Raw genomic sequence first — 26,254 nt, 5'->3', positions numbered from 1 at the left:
AAACCACATCAGGTGTATCGTGCCAGGTCTCCAACGGAAGGTATCTCTGAGCCAAATCCTTTAGCAACTCCTGCTCCGTGGAGTCCCGACACGCCTGATGGACCAGCTTACCTATCACGGTCCTCTGATTAGACTTAGTGTTTGTCTCATCTACTAAATGTCTGAGCAAACTCCATGCGCCTCCCCTCTTAATGCGACCATCAATAGAATTGCACACTTCATCCCATTGCTGCTTGCACCGTACCCAACAATGGTCTTCAATTTCCTGATTAACCACTGCTATACGCTTTCTAAGCCTTCTATTTAATATCTGACCCTTCCATCTCGCTAACATCGACTGCTTTGCTTCCAACAAATGTGCCAGGCGACTATCCATGTGTTCCGTGTCAATATCGGTCTGAACCTCTTCAGTGGACGCCTCAACGTCACTTTTAAGCTGACTAGTCCACTGTTCCAAGGTCAACTCATTTCCTTCATCATCGATTCTCTGCGCTCTTCTTTTCCTAAATGCATCCCAGTCAACCATCCTGAATGTGCGCTCCTTTTTATTAGCCACTGCCAAAGTAATCATAAGTATGTAATGATCGCTACCAAAATCTTTATTAGAATTGGACCAGGACGAATCCACCACCCCCCGAACAAAAGTGAGATCAGGTGTCGAATCTTTACATGTCGACGTGCCACATCTGGTGGGATACGAGGGGTCTCTAATCAGAGGTAAATTCAAGTCTAGTGCCTGCTGCCATAGTCTCTCCCCCTTAATAGTGCTATAAACATACTTCCACACATGATATGGTGCATTAAAGTCCCCTCCAATAAGCAACGGTGCATCCTTAGCCAGATTGGTTGCCTTGGTCAAGGGAGATTTGAAACTCTGCTTCGTGTCCCGGGGGCTACTGTACAGCTTAAGCAGGTAAACGCTCCTCTGACATGACCTTTGCCGACCTAAGATTACTTCCACCATAATATATTCAGTCTTGCAATCTGCCATGTGAAGATCATGTCTAATATACGCCAACCTCCTATTAATGAGAGTAGCGAGTCCTCTGCCCTGTTCATTATCCTTAACTTCCGCTTTGAAATTCGTTAAGGTCACGTTAGACGTCAGTGTTTCCTGTAACATGATAACTTGAGGCTTGACACCATGCGTTCTAACAAACTGCTGCAGAGACGCCTTCTTATGATTGAACCCCCTACAATTCCACTGCCAAATACTAAATGAACTATTTAATAGAGCCATCTTGACCACGGAAATTTGTTGAACTATTTTTGAGCTCAAGTCCACTCGGCGACTTACCCTGCTGGGCTAGCGGCCGAGTGCACTCCCGCTCCATAACAGGGACCACTGTCTCGTTTAGATATATTTCAATTTTGCCTAATCTCTGATCCGTGATATTTTCCCGTTCTTCTATCCGCCCAAGTCTACTAATGATCTGATTTACACTTTCTTGCAATGTCGCCATCATTGCTTTAAGCTCGGAACCGACTTTACCCTGAATCCATACGGTCGAGGATAAGGCCCTCTTTTTCGGAGCAGGCGTCTCTTCATCCGCCATGTTCTGTTCTGCGACCTCCACAGACCTTGGTACCTCAACCGAGTCATCATGCTTCCCAGTCTGTCTTAAGCTATCGTTGTTACCGGAAGGTAAGCCGTTCCTAAGTTCAGCTATCTCTTTGATAAGCCCGTCAATGGCTGCTTTTAAACTACGATTCTCTCTCTCCAATTGCGCAATCCTATCCCTATCCTTATTACCATCCACATGCTCCTGGCGCTGCTCGGGCGCTCGGCCGGCGCTGATGCCACCCTTGACCTTGTCAGCCCAGGTGGTCTGGCTCCCAGCAGCGCCGCCGCCGCCACCAGCTGCAGGAAAGCGCACCCGCGCCTCCATAGAAACGGATCGGCTCCTGGTCGTACGAGTCCCAGAAGATGGCCGCTGCCTCGACCTGGAGCGGCTCCTAGAGCGCGAGCGTCCCTTAGAGCGTTGGCGGGCGCTCACAAGCTGCACCATCTCGGCTGCCTCCTGTTCCGCCGTTAGCTCTGCCCTGGCTCTCTCCTGTCGTCGAACGCGCACGACGTAGGGAAGCTGGTATCGTTGTCTGCATTGTTTATCCGCGTTCAGGTGTCGTCCGCCACAAAGCTTGCAACAAGGCACACAGTTGTGATCCTCTTCAGGGTTCCGAGCCCCGCATCCTCGGCATTCAAAACAATCGGGGGCTGGGCAGACGTCCGCCCGATGTCCAAGCTTGCCACACACATAACATACATCCAACTGCTTTCGATACAGGAAGCACCGTACCAGAGTTGGCCCATATCTGACGAAATTGGGCACCTTTAACCCATCGAAAACAATGATGACTGATCCTGTGTTATTGATGCGTTTGGCCGCCATAGCCAGCGGATTGCAATCGTTAACAATGTTCCGCTCAAGTGTCGCGGGGCCATCCATAATGTCTACATTGCGAATGACCCCCTTACACGTAGTGTGTGGGGCCGTCTCGTACGCACTGACTTCAAAATCCTTGTCTGCCACTCTGATTGACCTGAGTCTCACATATCGTTCAGCGTTGCTCCTTTCTGGCGTACTAGCCACCAATATATTTTGCATAAAGTTCGGGCAAATAACATCTTCCCGAATCTGTTCAATACCGAGGCCTGCCGTCTCTACGATTGCCTTGCCCACCGCTGTAGAGCTAACTTTCTCCAAATTCAGTCCACCCCGTGGGCGAATGACTATTTTGATGTGTTCTTGTGGCATCGGTGGCATGCGCGACGCCTTCACAATGCGATTCTTGATTGCCGAGCCTCCGCGCCGTTCACTGCGCCCCGTCATTCAGGCATCTCACTTGGCGAACCGCCATCACCTAATCCATGCCTCGTCGTAGTTCTAGATTTTCGGTTGGACACTGTCCGCCATCCCAGGTCTTCAGTAAAGTCCTCCGCCGGGAGCACTTCCCCTTCAACGTGCATTGCTGCCATGCCGCGCTAGGTCTACCAGACGCTAGCTCTCGGCCAGCGTGGCGTGAGCACAAAAGTTCCAATGAAGTCCAAAAAAGGGGTGGCCCACCTCAAAATCAGGTATCCGCTGAATCTTCTCTTCTTCACGGATCCGATGATATCAAATTTACACCACCAGGTGACCAAAAAAGGCTCGGAAGCTTCGAAAAAGACGGACCCATGAAAGCCCACAAGCCACAAACCGATTCCCCGAGCTTCGAGAGCGAGCGCGCCGTAATGGAACCCTCTTCTTCAAGCTCAAAAGCAGAGAGCGATGTACACGGACCACCGACAGTGTAAATACACTCTTACGAAGCCCTGTAGGAATGTGATTTACTGACTGATGCAAAATGGTTTACAGTGCGCTCAACGATTGTGTTGGCTAGCTGTTGGTTACTTTTGCACTGAAGGCGCCCGAATACGCCTTTATCGTTCACAATCAGGGACTGTATTCGAAGACGTTCACTTTCGGCGATACTACTGGTGAATTCAATTGGTCAATTTTGGGTAGTCTGCTGAGTCCACGAGTCAGTAACAAAACCAGGCACGGGGCTCACCAATACAGGTCAACCAGTGAAAAAAATTCTCACGAAATTCTGAGAATTTTTTACTTATGCGTGAACATTATTGGGCCCGGATGTTACTGCGCTTTTACTTACTTCGTTTTTCCTTTCTTACGCATGTCTACCCATCGCTTTCTTTCGGTGCTAAAAAAATTAAATTCGTGTACTGAACTGTGTGGAGAAGAGCTACCAGGAAGCTTTATGGCCCCTTGGAAGCGATTTCACCAGAGTTGTTGTGCCCCCTTTTCTACTTTTATTTCCCTTTTATTCCTGTTTTGTTAGGACCTTCACGTGGCGATGACGACGCCAGCAATTTGTTTCTTTTAGCACCACCAATCATTATTATTATTATTATTATTATTACATATATAAATTAGTTATTATTCTGCACTCAGTAGACCAACAGCTCGCTTGTCTGCACTAAGATAAGCTATCAAGGTGGCCTGACGGGGACTTTTCCTTCTGATCATACTTTTTTAATTGTTGCTTATGGCTCATAAATGCATCAATTATCTACACTTGCACTATTATGACGATTAAATGTCTTAACTTCGCAAATTACGCATTTTTGTGAAGACAACAGGCCTTACACTTTTCGCGGGACAGACAAATTTTCCCGGGGCACTCGCAAAAGAATGCTCACCCACTAATAAACATGCTATGGCAGGGAGCGCAGATTAAGTTGGGTCCCGCACCGGTCCGCCATATCAAAGAACGCCTCAAAGAGAGCTGAAAACAGCCGAGCCACCCTGCCAATCCGGAAGTGACGGTACCGTGTCGTCAGAGTTACGAGGAAATCCGAGTCTGCTCGACGGATCAACGGACAGCGCTCCGTAGCGGAGCGGGTGGGGTGCAAATCGACCCGTGTGAAAACGCAGACTCTGCTCTAGATCAACCAGTTGAATTCGCCGTATGACTTTCGCGTGACGTAGTGCACGGCACGCTGGATTATTCGAGCGGTTTTGCTCAAGCAGCCAATCAGCGCGCACTGAGAGTGATATCTATCTCCGAAAGCGATCGTCCGAGAATATACGTCCCCCATGCAGGTTCGTTGCCCCTCCGACTAGTTGCGCGGTACTCACGTCCGTTCGGTTGAGGAACTTCAGTGTCCTAAGCGTGTTGTTGCAGCCGGCCTCGACTTCGGCGTTTCCGGCGACCACGGTGATGGCTTCGATGGTCACGTTCGTGAGTGTCGCCGCCAGCGCGATTGCAAGGGCGTCGTCTACGCCGGGGTCCACGTCGAGCAGAAGCCTCAGGCAGGACTCCTGACCATTTCCTCCGGTCGAGAGGACGAAGTCAGCGTTTCCCGCCAGGAAAAGCACGGCGCAGGCGACGCGTATACTCGTCCACATGAGTATGAACACTGCGTGACCCAGTAGCCGAGGTTTCGGGTGAGCTATAGAAGCACGGCTTCGCGTTTTGCTGCTAGGCCTAATTCAGCGATACATTTGCAATTCCGGATGTTGGAAGGACCAAAGGGGGGACACGTTCATCGTCAGGTGGGAGCCCAGAAGTATGCCGTGTGTACTCGCACAATGCTCGCCCTAGCATAGCTAACGCACTCTGCACATTGGCCATCGAAAGATAAAAAGAATAATATTCGCTGAATTAATGGTTCCGACCTCAAACTTTGCTGCAGTGACATTCGTATGCCTGCTCTAACGTCAGTGTTAACAACGAGTAGGGTATGTATACGCCGGTCCAGAGTCACCTTATTGATCCGTTTAGTGGCCCTAGGTTTAGCTGTAGGGTCGGCAAATGAAGGGCCTTTGTAGTGCCTGTAGAAGCTGCCCGTGCTGTTATTACAAAGGTAAGTGCTCCTTGTAAGTGATATCTTGCTTGAATTTTCAGTGTCGGGACTGAGAACCCTTAATTAAAATAGCGTCATTCCTCTGTTTTTTTTTATTTACCACCTACAAAGTACTACTGTTGGGTTGCATGCGTGCCGTTTCATGTTCATTAGAACACTTATATTAGCGTGCAGATGCTCGGCACTGTCCCTGTCTCGAAGCCACTGACTCTGGCTTTAATTTTCGCACTGTGTGGTCGTAAGTGCACCATACTCTTTATTTAGAGGAACGCTGTGGGAAAATCGCAATGATAGGAGTGACTGCCGAATATGCTCCATAAATGTTTGACCCATAATGTTCACAGTGACATGCGATGAAGACTAATCATAATTATTGCATTTATTACTGGTGCACATACAGTAAATGACAAGTTACCCCAAAGGACCGAGCGCAAGGTCAAGCTGATCCCCGGTAGATGCCGAAACTCCGGTGACCTTGCCAGCACCATGCCACTCCTCTTAATGCGAGCACGAGTGAGCGCCTGCTCCCGCACCATGTTCGAGCATTACGATATGGTAAGTTTTATGCGGGAATGTCATGCTGATTATCCCATATGCAAAATATTGACGCACTGTTACGAACATAAAATATACTATGCGGTGACGATTGCGATACTCCCTAATGCCAAATTTCAGCACAGCTGTGTACGTGTTTTCATTTCGCTATATATTGGCTGGCACGGACAATCTTTGTCACGTGGCACGCTGCAAACGTAGGGATGTGTAGCGTGACTGCTTCCATAGTAGGAATATCGCCTGGGCGCAATTCACAGCAGCCGTCGCGGACGGACTTCCGCTCGCGAAGCGCTTTGTTCCCGTACAGACGACGGACTCGACGGACGCTACTCTGCTGCCCTCTCCTAGCGACAACGCTTTGCACCTCACGCTTTCACCACAACCTCCTCCTGTGCTTTCCTCCCTTCTCTCTATTCACTAACGCGGCCAATCATCTCCCGCTGCATTCGGTGCTCGCTTTCGTCCTTCGCTGTGTTCGCTTGCTCGGCTACGACGGACACCGCCGACGCTCGCCGCAGTAGTGAGCGTCAAAGTGCTGCGCTGTGAAACAGAAAAATTTAAGCGACTGTGAGCGCGTTCGTATTTCTAGAACTGGCAATCAGGTAGCAGAACAGGCGATGTCAGAAGTCCAGAGCAATGCGTCACGCGTCCATCCAGCATTGCAGTTAGCTTGCAGCCATTCGAATAACCCTAAAGAGTCCAGATCGCGCAAGATCGACACCGAAGGTGGGCCGCAAGAGACAGAGGTTGAGATATCACAAAAGAAACAAATGCGGTGACGTCAACGTGACGGGAGATCTCGGTTACGATACGGGAGAAGGTAGACGAGTGCTCTTCTTCTACAAATGTTGGTTTCGGCAAGCGGAGAGAGTCTGCGTTGCAGAGAGGATAGATCGCACTGCTATCTGGTAATATGTTATTTTCACCAAACATAACAAAATTCTGGCTTTTTATACGCCAGGGTGTACGATATGATAATGAGGCAGGCCTCAGCGGGAGGCTCATAATTATTGCTAACCCGCGTGGGGCACATTATCGTACACCCAACACACAGTTCACTGGAATTCTTGCCGGTCAGGCCCACCGAAATGCGGCTGCCACAGCTGCTACTTCATTCCGTGCTTCGGGTTAACAGCGCAACGCCAATCCTACTTCACCACCACGGCGGGCAATGTTCTTTCTTTCGTGTTGGAAGGACCAAAACCTTTTCACTAATGGATGGTAAGAAATACATTTTGAAACAATTCTTCGTTCTTTGTAACTCACAGTATAGTAAGCGAATTAGTGAATGCGGTGAATTCAATTAAGAACATTCGCAAAAATAGAAACTCTGCACAAAATAAATAAAAAGGCGGATAATTGGTTTCTGTAAAAATTACTTGTACAGCAAATGCTTCCTATAAGGGGTGGGTTGGCCGGGCTGGTTTTCTTTGTAACATGGTTTCTCGTCTCGACTCCACTGCATTTTGTTGCATGTTCGGGAGCCTGTTGCTCCCCAAATATTTGTGTCGCCAGTTGTCCAATAAATGAAACTGACTTAAACGAACACCGCCTTATAATTTAGTGTTACATATACCGTAAAGAAATGGAAATTATGTAGTACACTGTAAACAAGAAAACACCCAGATGGGCATTTTTTGCTTGTCCTCTAGCGCATGCCCTTTTGTACATCTTTTTGCTCCCATTGAAAGGGCGTACGACAGAACTCCCATTGACGTGAGCATTATTTGGGCACACAACGGGGGTACCGTAATACTCTCACTTCACCCTTATTTGACTGGGAGGTACAATGGGAGTTTTGTGAAGGAATTAAAGGCATTTTAATTTAGGTGCGGCAAGCACGTAGCGAAATGCTTGGTGGCGCGGGTGACGCGCCTACGCAGCACCAGACGGAACACCGCAGCCCAAAATGTCGAACGCTGGCGATCAAGGCTCAAGGGAACTCGGCCGTCCGTGAGCTGCCACCCGAGGAGGCGTCGCACCTGCTCGGAGCGAACGCCGGCGTCCGACACCTTGGACTGCGGTGTTCCGTCTGCTGCTGCATAGGCGCGGCGTACCGCCACGAAGCATTTCGCCGCGGGCTCGCCACACGTGGTCCAATCGACGGCACAGGGCCACCGCTGAATCGACCAAGTCACGCGCCCACGTGGTCCAATGGCGAATGAACCCGTCACCGCACGTCTTCATTTTTTTTCTTTTCGCTGATCACAGAGCCCCTCTTTGCAAAGCTTTTATGCAGTCGTCCTAGCTTATCGGCAGTGCTTCCGAGGCCAGCAAACGCCTTGGAGAGCAGTTGCTACTTGCTGAAAGGGAAAATGCACGAGACACACACTGACAGTCAAGAAAATTTATTAGACATCAAATGTAAGAAACATAATATGTTTACTTGCGGGCCCAAAAGAAAGCACATTTCTGCCCCAGTAAAACAATTTTCTGGATTTTAAAAAAGAACAATGTACATTGTAAGCATGCCAGTAACTAGTATTCTAGATGTCCTAACACAATGAAATTAGTAAATGAAAGAAATACTAAGAACTCTTACCTTGTTTCATACTGAACCATAACTACAGAGCCATGTGTTTGAATTGTTACTTTGTACTGACACTCCACACTTTTGCACAGACTACATATTGAGCTTGCTTGACTAACAGTAAAACTTCATTTGAGCCTAATTGGTACATAATTCTGAACTTAAACTTACAGCGCAAACACCTAAGACAGACCACAAAAGGCAGATATGACACACACTGGCACTAACTGGCTTCTTTATTTCTTCATCGTCGATGCATATATAAACCCTAGGCCACACAACTGCACAGGTGCACAGATTACATTACAGAGATCTACCAAATTATCACATATGCTAACGTAGCAAGTCAAATTCAGATGGGTGCAGGGACAAAGATATCTCACTGATGCAATTATCACCTTGACTTTTTATGTGGTAGGCTTCTAAGGCAAGCCGCGCATGCTCATTCTTGCTTTTGCCAAGAATCGACGTGCCATCAAGTCGTGTCTCACAACTGTTGCAAGGGTTTATATGCGCAACAAGGTGCACTCCTCTATCTACATTTTTGTTTACTTCTTGCGCATGTTCCCTGCGTGGTCCCTTAAACACATAAGGTCATCTATCAACTCAAGAAAGTTGCTTGCAGGCATAGTGTTCCTTTGGCATTTTCTGCGCCGAACAAGCTTTTAAAGCTATGCTTCCGCATCTGCGGAGAGAGCAGAGGAGGATGCCAAACTCAGCATGTTGCTTCATACGTGTCGCGCGCTGTCGGCGTGATTTATACCATTCCACTCTGATGTGGTAAGACATAGCTTGGCTAGATAGGGCATTGCGTCAATGAGCGACTCGGGGAACATGCGCAAAAATAAACAAAAATGTAGATAGAGGAGCGCACCTTGGTGCGCATATAAACTTTTGCAACAATTGTGAGGCACAACTTGATGGGACGTCAATTCTTGGCAAAAGCAAGAATGAGCATGCGTGGCTTGCCTTAGAGGCCTACCACATAAGAAGGCAAGGCGATAATTGCATCAGTGAGATACCTTTGTCCCTGCACCCATCTGAATTTGACTTCCTAGGTTTGCGTACGTGATAATTTGGCAGATCTCTGTAATCTAATCTGAGTGCCTGCACGGTTGTGTTGCCTAGGATTTATATTGCATCGACGACGAAGAAATAAAGAAGTTAGCGCCAGTGTGTGTCATATCTTCCTTTTGTGGTCCGTCTTAGGTGTTTGTGCTGTAAGTTTAAGTTGCTTGAATAAGCCATTCCAAATTAACAGTCGCTTGTATAATGAGGCCGATCAGTGGCATTTTGCATGGACTAGCACACAAATATGATAAATGTCAAAGTACTAAATTAAGAAATTGGGACTCATCACACAAACAAGCTACATAATTTAGTGTAGCTATTGGGCTGTATTTCAGAGCAAGCTATTAAAAATTATCGTATTTTACGAACCACAACCCACCTTCTGATTATGAGACATGCCGTAGCGAGTAACCCCGGATTAATTTGGACAACCTGAGGTTCTTTAACATGCACCTAAGTTTAAGTACACCGGTGCTTTTGCATTTCGCTCCCACTGAAATGTGGTTTTGTTTGCGACTAGATTTGCGAAACTTCCAAACAGGATCCCCCCTATATTTTTACAGTGGGCACTCTTTAAATGGAGCCTCAAGAAGCCAGGGAAATTGGTTCCATTTACCAGGTGTTCTATTTACTGAGATACATTCCAGAGAGCCAACCAACTACCAGGATGGTGTCCTGTTTAAGTGGCAGTTTCACTTAAGCGATTTTCGTTTATCGAGATTCCACTGTAGACCATAATAGTGGATGAGTTGTGTTCTGCATGGACACTTTGGCATGGCTACCATGTTTAGTTGAATATTGTGCAAGCAGCAACATTTCACTGTACCCAGTGCAATATATAAAGCTAGCAATGTAACATGTTGCAAATGCAGCCACGAACAAGTACTTTCCCTGATAATATCTAATAGCAGCATCTTTAGACGAAATTAGTCATGCTTTCTCACGTTTAAGTGCCTAGCTTTCAGAAATCAAATCCACCTTATTACATTGGCCTCCAATTGTGTCATCCCCCGAGCCGAGGTCATTTGAGATTGCATTTAATTGCATTTCAAATAGCATATTGGTCATTTAAAAAGCACATGGCATCACAGTCACCACCTAGACATAAAATTCATGCTGCAACGCAGTAGCAGACATTCCGAAGTAGAAGCCTAACTATTCTTTAAGTGTGATGCATACTCAAAACACTGCAATGCAATTGCAGACAGGGTTGATAGTGTAGCAACCAGGACTAACGGACATAAAGGAGCAAAATTGTGTAAGCTCCGAATTATTATTCTCCCTGAGGAACAATGCTGTCCAATTATAAAATGGGGATCAAAATAAAGTAATTGGATAGCAAACCTGCATTTCATTAAGTAAATAAAACACTTCATGCTACTTTCCAGGGTGCACACTACCTTCTCTTTGAATGTGAATTTGTTACCTTGCCATGGGTTGCCAAATGTATAGGTGTATTGTTGGTCGAGGGTAGTGGAACGGATATAGGTCTCAGACTAGAGGAAATATTTCGACAAGGAGACTTGCCAGGTTGAACAACGAATGTCTCAGGCTAGAGCCATTTGGTTCCCTTGCAAAGATATTGGCTCCAGCATGAGACTTCCTTTGTTGGACAACTGTTGATGACTAATGTCGCCATTGTTTTCACTTACCCTCGCCTTATTAAACCTATTGCTCTACGCTGGTGCTGCACTTTCTTAAAAAAAAAGATATTAATGAGCTCAAAGGCTTTGTGCATGGCTGCGTCCCGAAGTGCAAAAATTTCTTTTCAATGAATGAGAGTCGGTACCTTTTTTGGGAATTCAATAGGAAGAACCAAAAATTAAGCTAACACACTGGCTATGACGACAAGTAAACATGAATTGATGTGGAGAGTCATTTCTTCATTTCACACCAGGCTTGGGGTCAGCCGGACTTCTTCCTAAAATTGAGAAAATTTTTCTAATGAAATACATATTAAAAGTATTCTCTTCATAATCTGAAAATTAAAAAATGGTTATCTGGTTATTCACATTTAGTTGGGAACAGTGCGAAGGACACTGGCAAAGTAAGGGCTTATACAGTAATGACACATAGTGCTGGCAGACAACAGATTTAATTTTAGAACAGACAAACAGTTACATACCTTAAAATGCTTTCCTAAAAGCCATAAAAAAACCAAAGCAGGAAGCAGTTCTACAAAATAATGTATGTGCATGAAAAATACACCTGATTGTTGGTTTGCAGATTTACTTGTCAGTTAGCAAAACGTGTCACACTGAAACATTTCTCCTACAATTTGGCAATTCTGCGGGCTTTGATTATTGCTCGGGTCAGTTGGTTGCTGTTGTTACTGCTATTAGTGTACGGTGAAGTGTAATGTAGATGGGCGAGTGTTACTGACAACTATGAAAATTGGCAAATTTTGCTGCACCAGGATAATGCACGAATTGTCCTGCTGCAGTGAAACTTTCCAGTAAACTTTCACAGTTGTCTATAGCACTTTCCCACCTGTCTCGCCTCACACTGTTCCATCTATTGCTTCACCATACTGTAATATGCACCCCCAAGTGACACAAAATTCTGCCCTTCTGAAGTACTTACTGCTACTTCGAACTCGTCACATTCAGGCCGCCAGCCGTACTGAGCCCAATGTAGTATAACTGCATGGACTGGCAGCTCCTGTCATCGATTTATTCTGGTGTAATGGCACCACAGAAGCAAATGAAGACAGACATGTAGGGCACAAGCGCCTCACCTCAACTCTGGATTTAATAAGAAAACAGACATCACATACAACACGCAGAGACGTGAAGTGACGTCATCATTTCAAAAACAAATTCTTCGTGCAATGTAACTGAGAATGACTGATGCATTTGTCCTATTCGTGCTAATCTTCCAAAGCTTAATTACCTTATGTACGTCCGCTCATAATTTCTGGCTATGAGTTTTGAAGAACACAGGAACGAACCAATCTATTTTGCAGTGCATTACAATGTGCGGATGAGAGTTGTTGCAAACTTCATTAGCCTCAATCTCAAATTATTACAATGTGTGTCTATGCAATGCAAGCATGACTGGATGGGAACGGCAGACTGTACATAACCTCCGTTGCACAGTGCACCGCCTGCAAATTGTGCTGCATGCAACAAACAAATTGATTTGTTTTCCTGGCTTCAGTCTTTTTTTTCTCATCAGAGCAAATCTCTCCACATGTTTCATACAGAAAAAAAATTTTGCCCGTAGGGACCAGCTACACAATTACCCATGAAAATTACAAATGCATACGAAACAACGGCAACGACTTTTTTACTTCATCATCTCATTCATTATATTCCATATTCATGCCTAATTTAGTTGCACAAATCACTTTTTTCTCAGTCCCTTGCTAGGAGAGTTTTGTGCTGTAACAAAAGGCAGAAGCCAAAAAAAGGAAAAGGTTGGTTGTGGCTTGAAGCACAATATGCATCTAGTGAGCAAGGTCGCAAGCGTTGTGTACTCTGCTGCCATCATAAGGCCGTGCCTACATCGGACAGATGGGATGCTCTATTAATGCGAAATGAGGGAGATTGAGCGAGTTTGAGTCATCTGTGTGCAACAACCCTCCCTCACACAATGTTAGATACTGCAAAGAATGTGACTGCAATCCTGTGTTCCACAAAACTTGCGTTGTAGCCAGGTATTACGACCTGACAACATGAAAGGTAATTGTGGCTTGCGACTTTTAAAAAGGACAAATGTATCACTGATCCATTAGTTGCACTGCATAAAGAATTTCGTTTAACAGGTATTATCAAATTATGTCTCCGCCTTTTACTTAATATTGCCTGCTTCCTTATTTTAAAGCTTGAAGTGAGATCTGGTGCTTGTGTCATTTGCATACATATCTTTCTTATCGGGCTGTATCGTATTAGCCCTTATCTTTTCACATTTGGCTTACTGCAGCTTTATGCGCATGCAAATGGGCCACTACTACCTTCAGCTGAAGGCCAAACACTATGCTGTCCAACAAACATGCATTTTACAACACTGAACAGTAGACTTAGAGAATGAGCAACTTTTATAAAAAGTGCAGTTCTTTGGACACACATTGATATATATCTGTAAAACAATGATTTTTGCTAAAATGATAACTTAATATAATTCGTACTGAGCATAATGCACCATGCAAGAAACTTGCATTTACCGGACACCACTATAGATGCTGCGACCTCTGCGGCTTCTCCACAATCTGGCATAATGTACTCAAGTTGCCTGTGAACCCTGGAAGGTGTCTATGACACTTTAAGAAGCTCAGCAAACATGAGAAGGACCTAAAATGAAGATCAGAGAAGCAAAGCAAGTTTTTAACTATTCCTCTATATGTTGCTATGAATGTGAAGGTGCTAGCAAATGATGTATTTGAGCTGTATCTTTAATCGTGCAATAGTAGAGAGCACATTTTTGCAATAAATATGTCATAGAGAAGAATGACAGAAACCAATCTAATTAATATTTTTCTAAACTTGCACGAAGTTTTCGTCATTATGCTGATGCACATACCTGCATACCTCTACTGTGAAGTCTTTTTTCAGTTTCTTATTTTATTGTTACATAGTAATTTACATCATACACTTGTCCTCAAATACATCACTTTGGGCTCCTTCATTATCTTTTTTTTTTCTTACTCGAACACACATGCCTATACAGGGCAAGCAGTCAAATATATGCAAAACTACCACGGGACTGGCCACTCGAGGTCGACATGATTGTGCAGCGCAAAAGATGAGGACTGAAGCAAGAACACAACACAGGCGCTGTCACACACACTAAAGGCACTTTGCGAGATTCTCAGGCTTCTTTCATGCTCCTAAAAACATTATGTAGCACATATTGAGCCACAGAAAGCTGTACTGGGAAATTTTCACGTTGCTCTACAATTTTATAATTGAGACTTTTTATCTAAGTATAATATTTGATAAGTTTATTAATTGATCAAGGCTAATTAGGTAATTAGGCAAAATGCAGAAAATCCAAGTATTTCCAAGAGACAGGAAACAACATTACCTAGGTTCTGTGCAGCTAGGTGGCATTTGCATATTTTTTAATGTTTGCTAAAGTTACATTGCATAACCTGCATACGTCCCATGGAACAGGTGCCACACCAATCACTCTAAGTGGTGCCACTAAACTAGTCATTGCACTTAAAACATACAGGGTAAAAAAAGTAAACTCTAGGTAAGAGCATACCAAGGCCTATATTGCTGAAAAGGGAAACTGATGGGAGGCATCTGATCTCCGGCTATGAAGCTGCTTCACCCTCACAGCTGGCAATGAAATGGCCGCAGCCACAGCCCTGAAATAAAAGAGAAACATTTGACACTACAATGATCACACAGGATACGAAAAAGCTGGTCGCAAGTTTATCTTGGAGAACATCTGCCGCTACATTAGGTTTTGTATATTGGTCAGCTTATTGTTAAACTAAGCTTGCCAAAATTTTATAGCTTAATGGCTTTGCTCTTTACAAACTAGAAGCTTTGCCCAACTCATGCACTACATAAGCTATGAGATGTTTACTGATCCCCTACAATGAATGGCTTCTAACACAAATTGTTTCACACAAAATGATGCATAATTTATGAGTGTTACTGACATTAAACACCAAGGTAGTATCTCTGTATAATAGATAATGGTGGACTTCAAGCACATTTTTCTCACAGGTACAGGTTGATCGGTCTGCCTTGATTTTTCACCAGCAGCAGAAATTTTGTTATTAATACTCGTGCAATATAGGATGACGCTGTGATGTATGATATGATCCTGAGTTGATATGCTATGATCTGGTATGATCCTGATTCGGCACCTAGAATTCAAAACTGAATATCTGTACCCAATGCGCAATGGCACAGCAGCAAAGTAATTAAACATTAAACAAGTCCAGGTATCCAGTGCACAGCGCCAGCTGTTGAATAACAAAATTGCCCAAGCATCGACTATATAGATATATCGTAGTATGCGCACGGCAGGCGTAGTGGCGGCCTCAGCAAAGAACACAGCCATGGAGCGGCGCGCCCGTACGAGGCATCGCCGGAAATTCTACCGCGTAAATTGATATATCTCGTCACGGCACAGGCATCGTTTTCTGGCCGCCGAGGTGCCGGCGCCACTGATACTAACCTGCTCCGGCCGTCGTCGTTCAAGTGACGGCGTATCCAGTAATCTGAACCCAAGCAGGACACCTGTTACCGCCAGGCAGTACGCTAACAATAAAGAGGTTCTTATGCTCTGACCGGCAGCTCATGCGGCGTTGACCCGTAGTGCCGTTGGAAGCTCACCGCACGCTTTTAATACCACAAACGCGCAGCCGACATTTCAAGCCCGCAGATCAAAGTCGACAGGTGCAGGCTCTACATGCTACGCGCCGCATGCACAATCAGCGATGTGGGCGCGAAGAGACACAGACGATAGCACGGAGCGTAGTGGCAAATCTGCACAATGCGCGCTTAGTGAGCGACCTACTGCACACAATCGCTAGGGGATTGGCGCCACGTACGCGCCAGCTAGCAGATACTGCGCACAAAGAAGCGCCGCCGGTTCTCGCTCAAACGAACACTGTACAAACACTCACACACGCGCACCGCAGTAAACCCTTAACGAGCCGCCACATTTTTCAGGCCGCGGTTGGGCGGCGAAGCTTAGCTCACCTCGCACTGCACGTAACTATTATGGTAGTGGCTTGCGCTTCGGGGAACACGTCGAATGCTGACATCCACCCAATTAAAGACGCGGCAAAGTCCGTCATCATGTAAAAAACCCATTTTTAAGTACACTCGCTTGACTCTAAGCACTCAAGTCGCCTCGATTACGACAAAGCTCGAAGAAACACAGCGATCGTGCAAAATGGTTCCGGACGGCCACCTGTCGCGACATGTTGTACTGAGACCTTCAGTGAGTCATATCAGCGCGTCTCCTCACTTTGAACACATGCACACTCATAGAACGTGTAATAATCGTGCAAAGTCACTTACCGTGGAGTCTTGGGGGTTCAATGCTGCGAGAAACAACAACCACGGTAGAAGAATGCGCCGTCGCTGACAATGGCTGCTCCTTTGCGGCTTTCAACGCACGCGTGCGCGCTCCGAAGGCTTGTGCTCCTCCGCGCGTAGTTCCGACCGTTCCGACTTTCGGCGTCCTGTGCAGCGCCAAGGCGCGGCTACTCCGAACAGAAAAACAGCGCCGACACACATTGCGCGGGATATTTCGAATGTGACTGCAGAAATAATCCTACTGAAATTGTCGCTGCGGCTCACTGCCTTGTTGGTCACGGCTGAGTTATTCTTTTCTCTATTTGGCTCGTCTCAGATAAGGGTGTATTTCAACACTCCCACTTTCCCGTAGGCCACCGTTATTCCTTGAAAACTCCCATTTTACAACCGCAATGCCCATTCAAATTGGGTCGGGGGTATAATAATGGTTCTAGCTTATTTTACTTCTTCTTGTGGGAGTACTCATTTTAGGCTAGGGGGAAAAAATGGCATATCAACTGTTAAAACGCCCATATGGGCTCATTTGTGTTTACATTGTACAAAGGACAAACTTTTTTTTGTAACCAAGAAGGATATATGGACAGACAAGAACGCAAGAGGAGGCATATTGGAGAAAGGGAGGCGACATTTGCTACGTGGCACGTGCTGGTATCATTAAATTTCGTGTTCGCTACTTTGGACAAGAGCGGCATTGGCTAACACTCCAAAATATAATCTTGTAGAAGTACGCCCAGAAGAGCAGCTCATACGATCGCCGTCATGGTGGCCTAACTGCTGAACCACCGCACGAGTAATGGGGAATAGGTGGGTTCGGTGCCGAACTGCGACAAGATCTTATTGTCCGCTTTCATTACTCGTCATAGCTGATAATTACCGCATTTATCTTTAGAATGACATTTGTCTTCACCAATGCTTTCTTTGGCTTAATTATATTTCTTTCACTTAGCATGTACACATAGATAAATCGTGTAAACAGAAATATTTTAATATAATCGTGGGGGAAATATATTCACCTTATCTAGCGAGCATTGATGCAACAGTCTAGACAACAATTATAATATATTTCTTTGAAAGCAACCTCTCCTGCTATCAAACAAAACGGCCGGTTTATGCTAACTATGAATGTTAAGGCCCGACTTACCTTTAGTATCAAGTACGTGACACGTGAGGAGAAGGCCGTGAGTGCAACGGAGAAAGTGAGCTTGGTGCGTGGCTTTTATACTGTCCGAGAGAAGGTCAACAGCGCTGATTGCTACACCTAAAGCAGCTATCGTGATGACACCTAAACAATCATTGCTAGCGAAGACGCCAGTGCTGCGGTATTTCGTCAAACGCAAGTGAAAGGTTAGCTTTTTTTTTTATTCAGTATTCACTATTTCCAAAAAAAAATGTTAGGAATGCGTTTTCCTTTTTATATTAAACTTTTAAACTTTTAGTACTTTTTAAACGAGTTCCTAGATTTTTTATGGATAGTGATTGTTTTATTTTCAAGTTCAAAATGGCGAACGCTTTCTTTGAGCTTTCCAGGGTTTTCCATGTATCTTATCCGAACGTATTAAAATATGCGTGTGCCACGTAGCTTGACAGAACCAAGATAATGTCCTTTTCCGTCGCTTAAAGTGACTTTATTCTATATCTGCCAAACTATTATTATTATTATTATTATTATTATTATTATTATTATTATTATTATTATTATTATTATTATTATTATTATTATTATTATTATTGATATATCATTACCTTTTCCACATTGGCAGCCGCGACAGGAATACGACGCCTCCCCTGCCTCGCCACCTGGTGCCGTGCATGTTATGGAAGACGGCGCGCTTCGTCCCCAGTTTCGTCTCCCAAGCACGCGAGATCGAGCCACCATACCCGGCTCAACCTCGAATGCTTTCCCTAGAACCCATCGCGTGCGGCGTGCAGCCACGACGTTATCACACTTGGACGTTACACTGAACATTACGGCGACAGCGGAAATGCGCCTGGAGTTGTTATTGTCATTGCAATACTAATAAACTTAGGGCAGAGTTAACAAAAAAATTGTGGGTCATCATGAAAAATTTCAAAGGTTTCTTTGTGTTGCTCAATGCGTGCTACATGAAAGTTTTCTTGCAAAAAAATCGCAATGAACAAATTTCGCTGTTATAGCGATTATGAGGAGACTGCGAGAAAATTTCCGCCAGCGTCGCTCGCCATGTCCTCTAGGTTCAGTGGGCATAATTCAAAAGTTAGCCTAGAAAGAAGGTGGCTCAGGGCGGCGGCATCTTCTCACGCGGGCTGGAGGAACGTGGGGACGGTTCCCGCCAACCTTTAGCACGCGGAATTGGGGGGGATAGGAGATATACATCCCGTTAGGAGGTGGCCGGAATGGGGGATGGGGGAGCAACCGGTGTCATAGCACCTCCGTCGGTTGCTCCTTTTAGTTTTCTGGACAAGTGCTAGCAGTCCAGATACGGTTTCGGCCCGGGTACGGCCGGAGCTACGGCGAGAGGTGGCGTACTGGCGACCGCGAACGAGACGTGTTTCGAAGTCTCCACTCTGTCGATACGATGTAGTGGGCGATTTCATGTATTCCTTCGCTTTGCATCGGACACGACGCACTGCTGGTGAAACGTGGTATGCCCATATCGCTGTATGGGCATCGATGGCAGATATGGCCTTATCCTCCGCAGTGATACAATAGAGGGCGGTTGCCCATAACTCGCCATTCGTATGTGTTCCTTGGGAAGCGACTTGAACCATGTAGACTCAAGGCTGTAGGGAAGCTCTGGCGCGTCTCCTGCATGGCGCAGCAAGCACTTAGCCTCCTAATGTGATCGACTAGTCTTGTACAGAACTATCCATGAGTAAGCTTGGAGTCGTTGAGAACATTGAATGGTGAGTCTAGTAGGATATTTCAGGGATGAAAGAGAGCCCCTGACATGATGGTCGGTGATAACGGGGAATAGCCGCCCGTACAAGAAGGGTCCGAGTGTACCCACTCGCCTAACGTTGTCAAGGCAATCACGCTCAGTACTGAAGTAATTAAATTCTGTTTTGGAGAGAAGACAGATCGCACACGCAATACCACGTTCGAAACCTTACAGCTCAGCCTGAACCGCACCCATTCATGCCTGCAGGCGTTGGTGAAAGCTTCTGTTGGAGCGGCAACGTCGAGGTAGGCGAGAACTGGGGGTGAAGTGATCCGCGCAGTTTGCTAAGTGAACGCCGTAGCTCCGAACCTGTGTCTTTCTGGAAATGTGCTGTGCGAGAGGGTGAAACTTCTACCAAATTGCATTTAAACAGGCGAAAGTGTGAGAAGAGGCGTAAAAAGCTTTGAACAACATTGGCACAGGTCGACAAGGGCGAGCTTTTGGTTCTTCAAACGTTTTGGAATTGGACGCACACCGAAAGAATCGACGCAGCGCCCGAGGCAAGCGAGCTGCTGGCGGGCAAAGTGACATTTTGATTAATTTACCTGACGCCTGGCCTTGAAAAGAGGGTCAAAAATACTCGTAGTGTGTCGAAAAAGCCGATGAAACGACAATAAGGTCATCGAGGTAGCACATACAGAATGGACACTTAAAACAGTGGAGCAGAGCGTCTATTACAAGTTCAAATGCAGGAGGGGCAAAGCATAACCCGAACGGCATCACTTCAAAGTGATAGATGACATCAAATATAATTAGAGCAGTATTTTCACGCTTCATGTCGCGAAGCTGTAGTAACCAGGCTGTGTACACTTGCAGACGTTAGAAGGAGCCATTGTTTGAATTCAAATACATTCAAACGCCACTGAGTGACCAGACGCGCAAAAAACCATCGGTTTGCCCACAGACACCGCTGTCCATATTTCGAGCCTTGAACAGCTCGCAAATCCTACTTTTTCAACGCAAATCACAGGCCGGCTAGCTGCTTCAGATGGCACGGCTTCTGAGAGGACAGTTCGGTTGCACGCCATTTTTTGTGAAGTCCTGCACGGTCGAGCACCCCGCAGAGAATAGGCGCGGGAGCAGTAACGCTGCGAGAAAGCAAGTCGCGTCGCACACCCAGATGGAAACTCGCCCCGTCGTTGCCACAGACACCTGGTATACCAACCCGAGGCACTGCACATGACGGCGACCTGCACAACCGCATCCGTTTAGCGATAGAGATGGCATTATTGTGTCTGAGACCACTTTCCATGATTCGCCAGATGCGACGAGATGATCATCGACGAGACATGCGACGCGAGCGCCGCAGTCATTGCGGAACCCCAGAAAAGCTGGTTGCGCACAGGACGGCCTTAACGACGACTCCCATTCCCAAGAATGGACGATTAGGTTTTCCATCACCAGCGCGGCCTCACAAGCGCCTCAGCTATCTTCGACAGTGTGACTTGCGTAGTGTGACTCTATATCAGGCATTCCGAAGCCCGAGTGAAAGTTCATGCGACCAAATTATTTGGCATCTCGAAGACAATGCAGACCATTATCGAAGAGAGGTGCACAGCTTTTCCTACGCTTACACCGCAGGCGAGACTCGCCGAATTTGGCGGGAGGCTTCGCTGTGGCGCTGCTCAGCTCGAGTTCGCGATTTCGATCCCTGACCTGCAAGCCCGTTCCGATGGCGACTGAATTGGAAAACGCTCATCTATCGTGCAATGGTCGCGCGACAGAGAACCACAGATGGCAAAAATTAAATCGAGGTCTTCCACTATAGCGTGCCTCTTAATACGGTTGCAAGTTTCAGATGTAAAATCCCATAAGTAAACTATAGAAGCCTACCACCGGATGATGCACATACTTCGAACTAAAATAGGTGGCAATCATTTCGTGCTTGAGTAGGGATGATGCCCTTATCAGCCACAATGACGATTTCACTTTTTGTTGCAAGAATTACGTATAGCTCCTGTTGAAGGGGCGTTCCCAAAATTTATTCCTAAGAAATGACGGTGTGAATGCACGTTCTAGTTTTTCTAGTGCAAACCTTCTGTCTTCAACGAAAGGTAATAGAGTGCGTGCTCTCACTTTTATGCACGAATTGTCATTCGGCGACGGACGTGATTCATGTACCAACCATTTCGAAACGCCTACTTGAAACGGCGGAAGGACTTGCCGCAACGTAGTTGGGGCAAACGAGACCCTTGAGCTTGAGGTATTCGTGGCGAAGGCTAATGAGCCTTTCGGGCAGTTGTGATTGAGCGGAATGCGTGGTGCTATTTTATGTCCCATTATATGAAGACTTCTCGCCCGCGCACGCATCCCCCGCATGCGTTGCCTGGAGGGGCTGGCTTACGTCCGCATCACATTCCTGCGTGGGCAGGAATGCATGAGCCGATTCAGGAGATATTGAAATACCGGGCGGAAACGCGGCTGAATTGAACCACACTTCAAGAACTCCGCCAAATTCCGAATATACGTGGAATATCTTGGAAGCAAATAGAACCACATATATTCGGCACTGTAAGCAATACACTTTATATATATATATATATATATATATATATATATATATATATATATATATATATATATATATATATATATATATATATATATAGAGAGAGAGAGAGAGAGAGAGAGAGAGAGAGAGAGAGGACGAGAAGAAAGGAGAGGAAAAGAAACCAATTGGCCGAAGTGTATTAGTCCTATCATGAAAGATAATAAACCAAGACACGAAGGATAAATTAGGGCAAATTACTTGTACTTACTAATTGAATTAAAGAAGGGGTAAATCATTGGCAATTAATATAGAGAATAGAATTTATTGACAGGAAATACAGATAGGCCAACCTGAGCTAGAGCGCTCTAGTCTGCTACTCTGGACTGGGGAAAAGGGAAGGGGAGTAAATGCACTGGGATGGTTGATGATCACAAGAGAAGTAGTGAGTGCTTATGTATATCAGACAGTTGCCTTGCTAGAGGCGCTTGTCGATCTTGATGTCCTGCAGAACCTTCAATAAGACTTCATTTGCACGCAGTGTAGTTGCAGTGTCAGGCCAGAGGACGAGGATAGCTTCCTCCGACAATGGTTGCCTGCCAACGCTGGCTAGGAATCTTTCTAACGTCCTTCGCTCCGGCATATATCTTGGGCAATCGCACAGTATGTGTTTCAGTGTTTCAAGCATCAGGCAGTGTTCACCATCAGGGCTGGCTGATTGGCCGATGAGGTGCGCGTAGCGACGGGTGAAAGCAACGCCCAGCCGAATCCGGTGTGGCAATGACGTTTTGCTCCGTGTAACCTTCGGAGGCAAACAAAAATAACCGTCTGGGGCGATCATATGTAAGTGTCTGTGAATGTTGTCATCGTGGGCTCTGTATGCCTTTGTAAGGTCCTGCATGCGTGCCTAGATTAAGGAGTTGGTGTCAGGTAGCGAATAGGCAATCCGTACTTCATCAGAGGAGGAGAAGGCCGATCTCGCTTCACTGTCAGCGAGTTAATTGCCAATCACATCACAATGACTAGGCATCCATTGAAAAGTGATCACGTGGCCACTTAACTCGGCACTGTGACGTAGTGATTTCCCGCACGAACAGGTAGTATGGCCCTTTCGTTAAAAAGCATTTTAGCGCTTGTAGATCTGATTTGGCAGCGCAGAATACCATCCATTTATGAGGTGTCTGCGTTTTCATAAAACGGAGAGCCTCCCATAATACCGCAAGTTCTATGGCCGCAGACGTATATTTGTGGTCCAATTGAAATCGCCGATTAATTCCAAGTTGCAGGATGACAAATGCGGCCGTTGTGACAGATGGCGTGACTGAACCATTGGTATATACTTGTACAGTACCACTATATAATGTAAATATATGGGACAGGGTGAGCTGCTTCAAGCCAATGGAGGAAACGTGGGATTTCTTGATAATTCCGTGTATCTGACGCCTCACTAGTGGTCTTGGCAATGTCCATGGAGATGTCTCGGGGATGTTGGTGGCCTGGAACCTTGCAGGTATAATGCTCGCGTGGCATGCAATTGCTTTAAAAAAACACAATCAAGGATGGTTCTTGGAAGTGTTGACAGAGGATGGTGTGAGTGTCTGGTTAGCAGGCGAAGATAGGTTCTAACATGTTCCCAAGACCTGTATATGTCCAATGGACGAGCCCGTGCTTCCGCTATTGCGCCCTTAGGTGACGTGCAGCGTGGCAAGCCCAGGCATATCCGCAGTGCTTTTGCCTGAAGGCTCTCCAGCGTGCGTATACAAGGTGATCGCAGGTTGGATAGCACAGGCATGCTGTAGCGCATGTAGCCCAAAAAAGTGCCCGGTACACTTGCAGAAAACTTCGCTCCCAGGGGCCCCATCTCAGTCCAGATATTACGCGAAGAATGTGTATATCTGTCAGTTTAGGCCTAAGCACAGTAGCATGTTTGGTCCAAGAAAGATTGCGATCTATTATCACGCCAAGAAAACTGATATGGGTGTATGAAAATGAAAGTGCATGAAAGAAATCTACTTTCTGCAGGTGGAGAACGAGCCCACGGCTTCGCACTACGCGTGCGATGCTCTAAGCAATTGATCTACCACGGCACCGTTTCCCCATCCACCTTCTTGAGCATTTATGTGTCACTCCTAGAACAACCTTGAGAGTGTTAGCCAGTTCCACCACTCACAAACCTTGGCGATGTGGAACATCCTTTGTGCCACAATCGCCAAGAGTACGTGATGTTTTTTTTTTTCTGAAGGGTGGGGGGGGGGGGCGTGAAGACTAGTGGTAAATAAGCCCGCGCATGCTATCTAAAGGCACTCTTATTGCCGGATTCGAGACCTTCCCTATGTAAGAACGACACGAAAAGGGATTCACTGAGGGGCGCCATTTTTATTAATCCTATCATGAGAAGCGAACGAAGACACCAAATACAAGATAGGGGAAATTACTTGTACTTCCTAATTGAATTAAAGAAATGATAAATCATTGGTAATGAAAGTGCTTGAAAACACAGCTTGCCGCAGGTGGGAACGATTGCTCCTCTTCGGATTACATGCGAAGAAATCATTATGCAAAATCATTATGCGCAACGCGAATACGTAGGATAGTTCCCCTCCTGGGGCAACTTGCTTTTTATTCATTTCATTACCATTAATATATATTTACTCTAATTGAATTAGTGAGTACAAGTAGGATAGGATAGAGATAACTTTAATAAAATGCCGGCAAACGACGGTTTGACGCGTCGTGACGCTGGCCAAGCGTCGACCCGCGGTTATACCCTACTCAGCCCCAGCCCAGGTGGGCCCGTTTGTTGTGGGTCATGAGACGTGCTTTTCGAGCGCACCCCGGGCCTGCTGGACGGCCCATAGTTGTGAGTCCTTGTCTGCAGACTGCAGTGCACCTTGCCGTTCGGGCGGATAAGTCCTGGAGGTAGCGGCAGTCGGCAACCTGGCACAGTCCCCCATGATGTGCCATTGGTCCGCCGGACCCGCTGCATAAACACCGCACAGCCCACTTGGATAGAGCTCTGTGTGAAGCACGTGCAGCATTGCAGGGGCGAGGAGTGACACGGTCTGTATTTGCTTTAGGATTACAGCCTCGTCCCGACTGAGTGCCGGGTGTGTTGGTTGGTGGCATTGTCGTCGAGCTAAGCGGTAGCACTTGGTTACTTCGGCATAACTAATCAATCTGTCCTTGGTTTCAAACCACCACACGGAACGGTCACTTTCGGGGGCGCGGAAGGTAAGAGCTGGCGCCGCCGAATGGGCCGTCTCGTTGTGGTTCGGTGAGGATGCACACTCGCCGGCGTGCGCCGGGAACCACTTGATACGGACGGTGCTGCCGCGGTCTTGAAGTTGGAGCTTGCCGATGATGGCAGCCGCCGGCGCACATATTCGCCCCTTAGCAAAGTTGCGCACGGCATTCCTCGAGTCGCTGAGCATGGTGCGTCACTCGGCCTCGGTGATCGCCAGAGCGATGGCAACCTCCTCAGCGTTTGTGGCGTTCGTGCACCGCACGCTCGGTGCCGTTGTCTTCGTGCCGGTAGCCGCCGCAACGACCACTGCCGCGAAGCCTTCCCGCTTGTATTCCGCGGCGTCCACGTACCGGGCGTGCGGGTTTTGGGCGTGTTGTTAGGTGAGGGCCTCGGCCCGCGCCTGCCGCCCCTCTTGGTTGTACTCTGGGTGCATGTTCTTCGAGATGGGGTCCACGTAAATGTGGGCCCGCGCCTCATCTTTGATCTCGCACGGTTGCCGGCTGGGAGCTTTGGGGTTGTAACCCAGGGGCGTCAGTATACTGCAGCCCGTCTTGGTGGTAAAGAAACGCTCGAATAGCACGGTGAGCTGCGCCTCAGCTATTTCTTCTAGGGTGTTATGGACGCCGAGCTGCAAGAGCCGAGCCGTACTCGTGGTCCCCATTAAACCCAGCGCCCTCTTGTAAGCCCGTTTGATCAGCGTGTTTATCTTGGTCCTATCAGTGACGTGCCAGTTGAGGTAGGCCGCAACGTAGGCGATATGACTGATCACGAACGATTGGACAAGGCGCACGAGACTGTCTTCACGCATGCCTGCCCGTCGTGTAGAGACTCGGTGTATGAGCCCGATGACGTCAATGGCCTTGGTGGTAAGCTTGTTGATGGTCTCGTCGTTGCGGCCGCTCCTGTTGAGCAGCAGGCCCAGGACCCTGATCTTGGGAACTTCGGGGATGCGTTGCCCCGGTGCAGTCACAATCTTCATGTGATCACACTCCCGAAGGGGAGCCCGCTTCTGTCCTGGTCGAAACGGTGTGAGGACGAACAGCTCGGATTTGGCGGGCGAGCACATTAGGTCT

The 26,254-nt window shown here is 46.7% G+C and overlaps 1 protein-coding gene and 1 long non-coding RNA gene across 2 annotated transcripts in view; both read right to left on the bottom strand.

Moving 5' to 3' along the window:
- The window catches only part of LOC142591137 (nucleoside hydrolase-like), a 206,230-nt gene that overhangs the window by 13,499 nt on the left and 166,477 nt on the right, over positions 1-26,254 (bottom strand). Inside the window, exon 2 of the mRNA XM_075703515.1 lies at positions 4,641-4,921. Coding sequence (XP_075559630.1) covers positions 4,641-4,910 — 270 coding nt within the window. The 5' untranslated portion in view covers positions 4,911-4,921. The remainder of the gene's footprint in view (positions 1-4,640; positions 4,922-26,254) is intronic.
- Positions 10,841-16,640, bottom strand: LOC142591136 (uncharacterized). Its single transcript, XR_012830353.1, has 3 exons — positions 16,514-16,640; positions 14,733-14,838; positions 10,841-11,445 (listed from the first exon to the last, which is right to left on the bottom strand). It is a non-coding gene; the product is annotated as an uncharacterized LOC142591136 (long non-coding RNA).

The sequence above is a fragment of the Dermacentor variabilis genome, chromosome 8 (assembly GCF_050947875.1).
Source record: "Dermacentor variabilis isolate Ectoservices chromosome 8, ASM5094787v1, whole genome shotgun sequence".
Taxonomy (NCBI): Eukaryota; Metazoa; Arthropoda; class Arachnida; order Ixodida; family Ixodidae; genus Dermacentor; species Dermacentor variabilis.
Note: the sequence above shows the minus strand (reverse complement) of the source record. Positions and strands in the feature narration are given on the sequence as shown.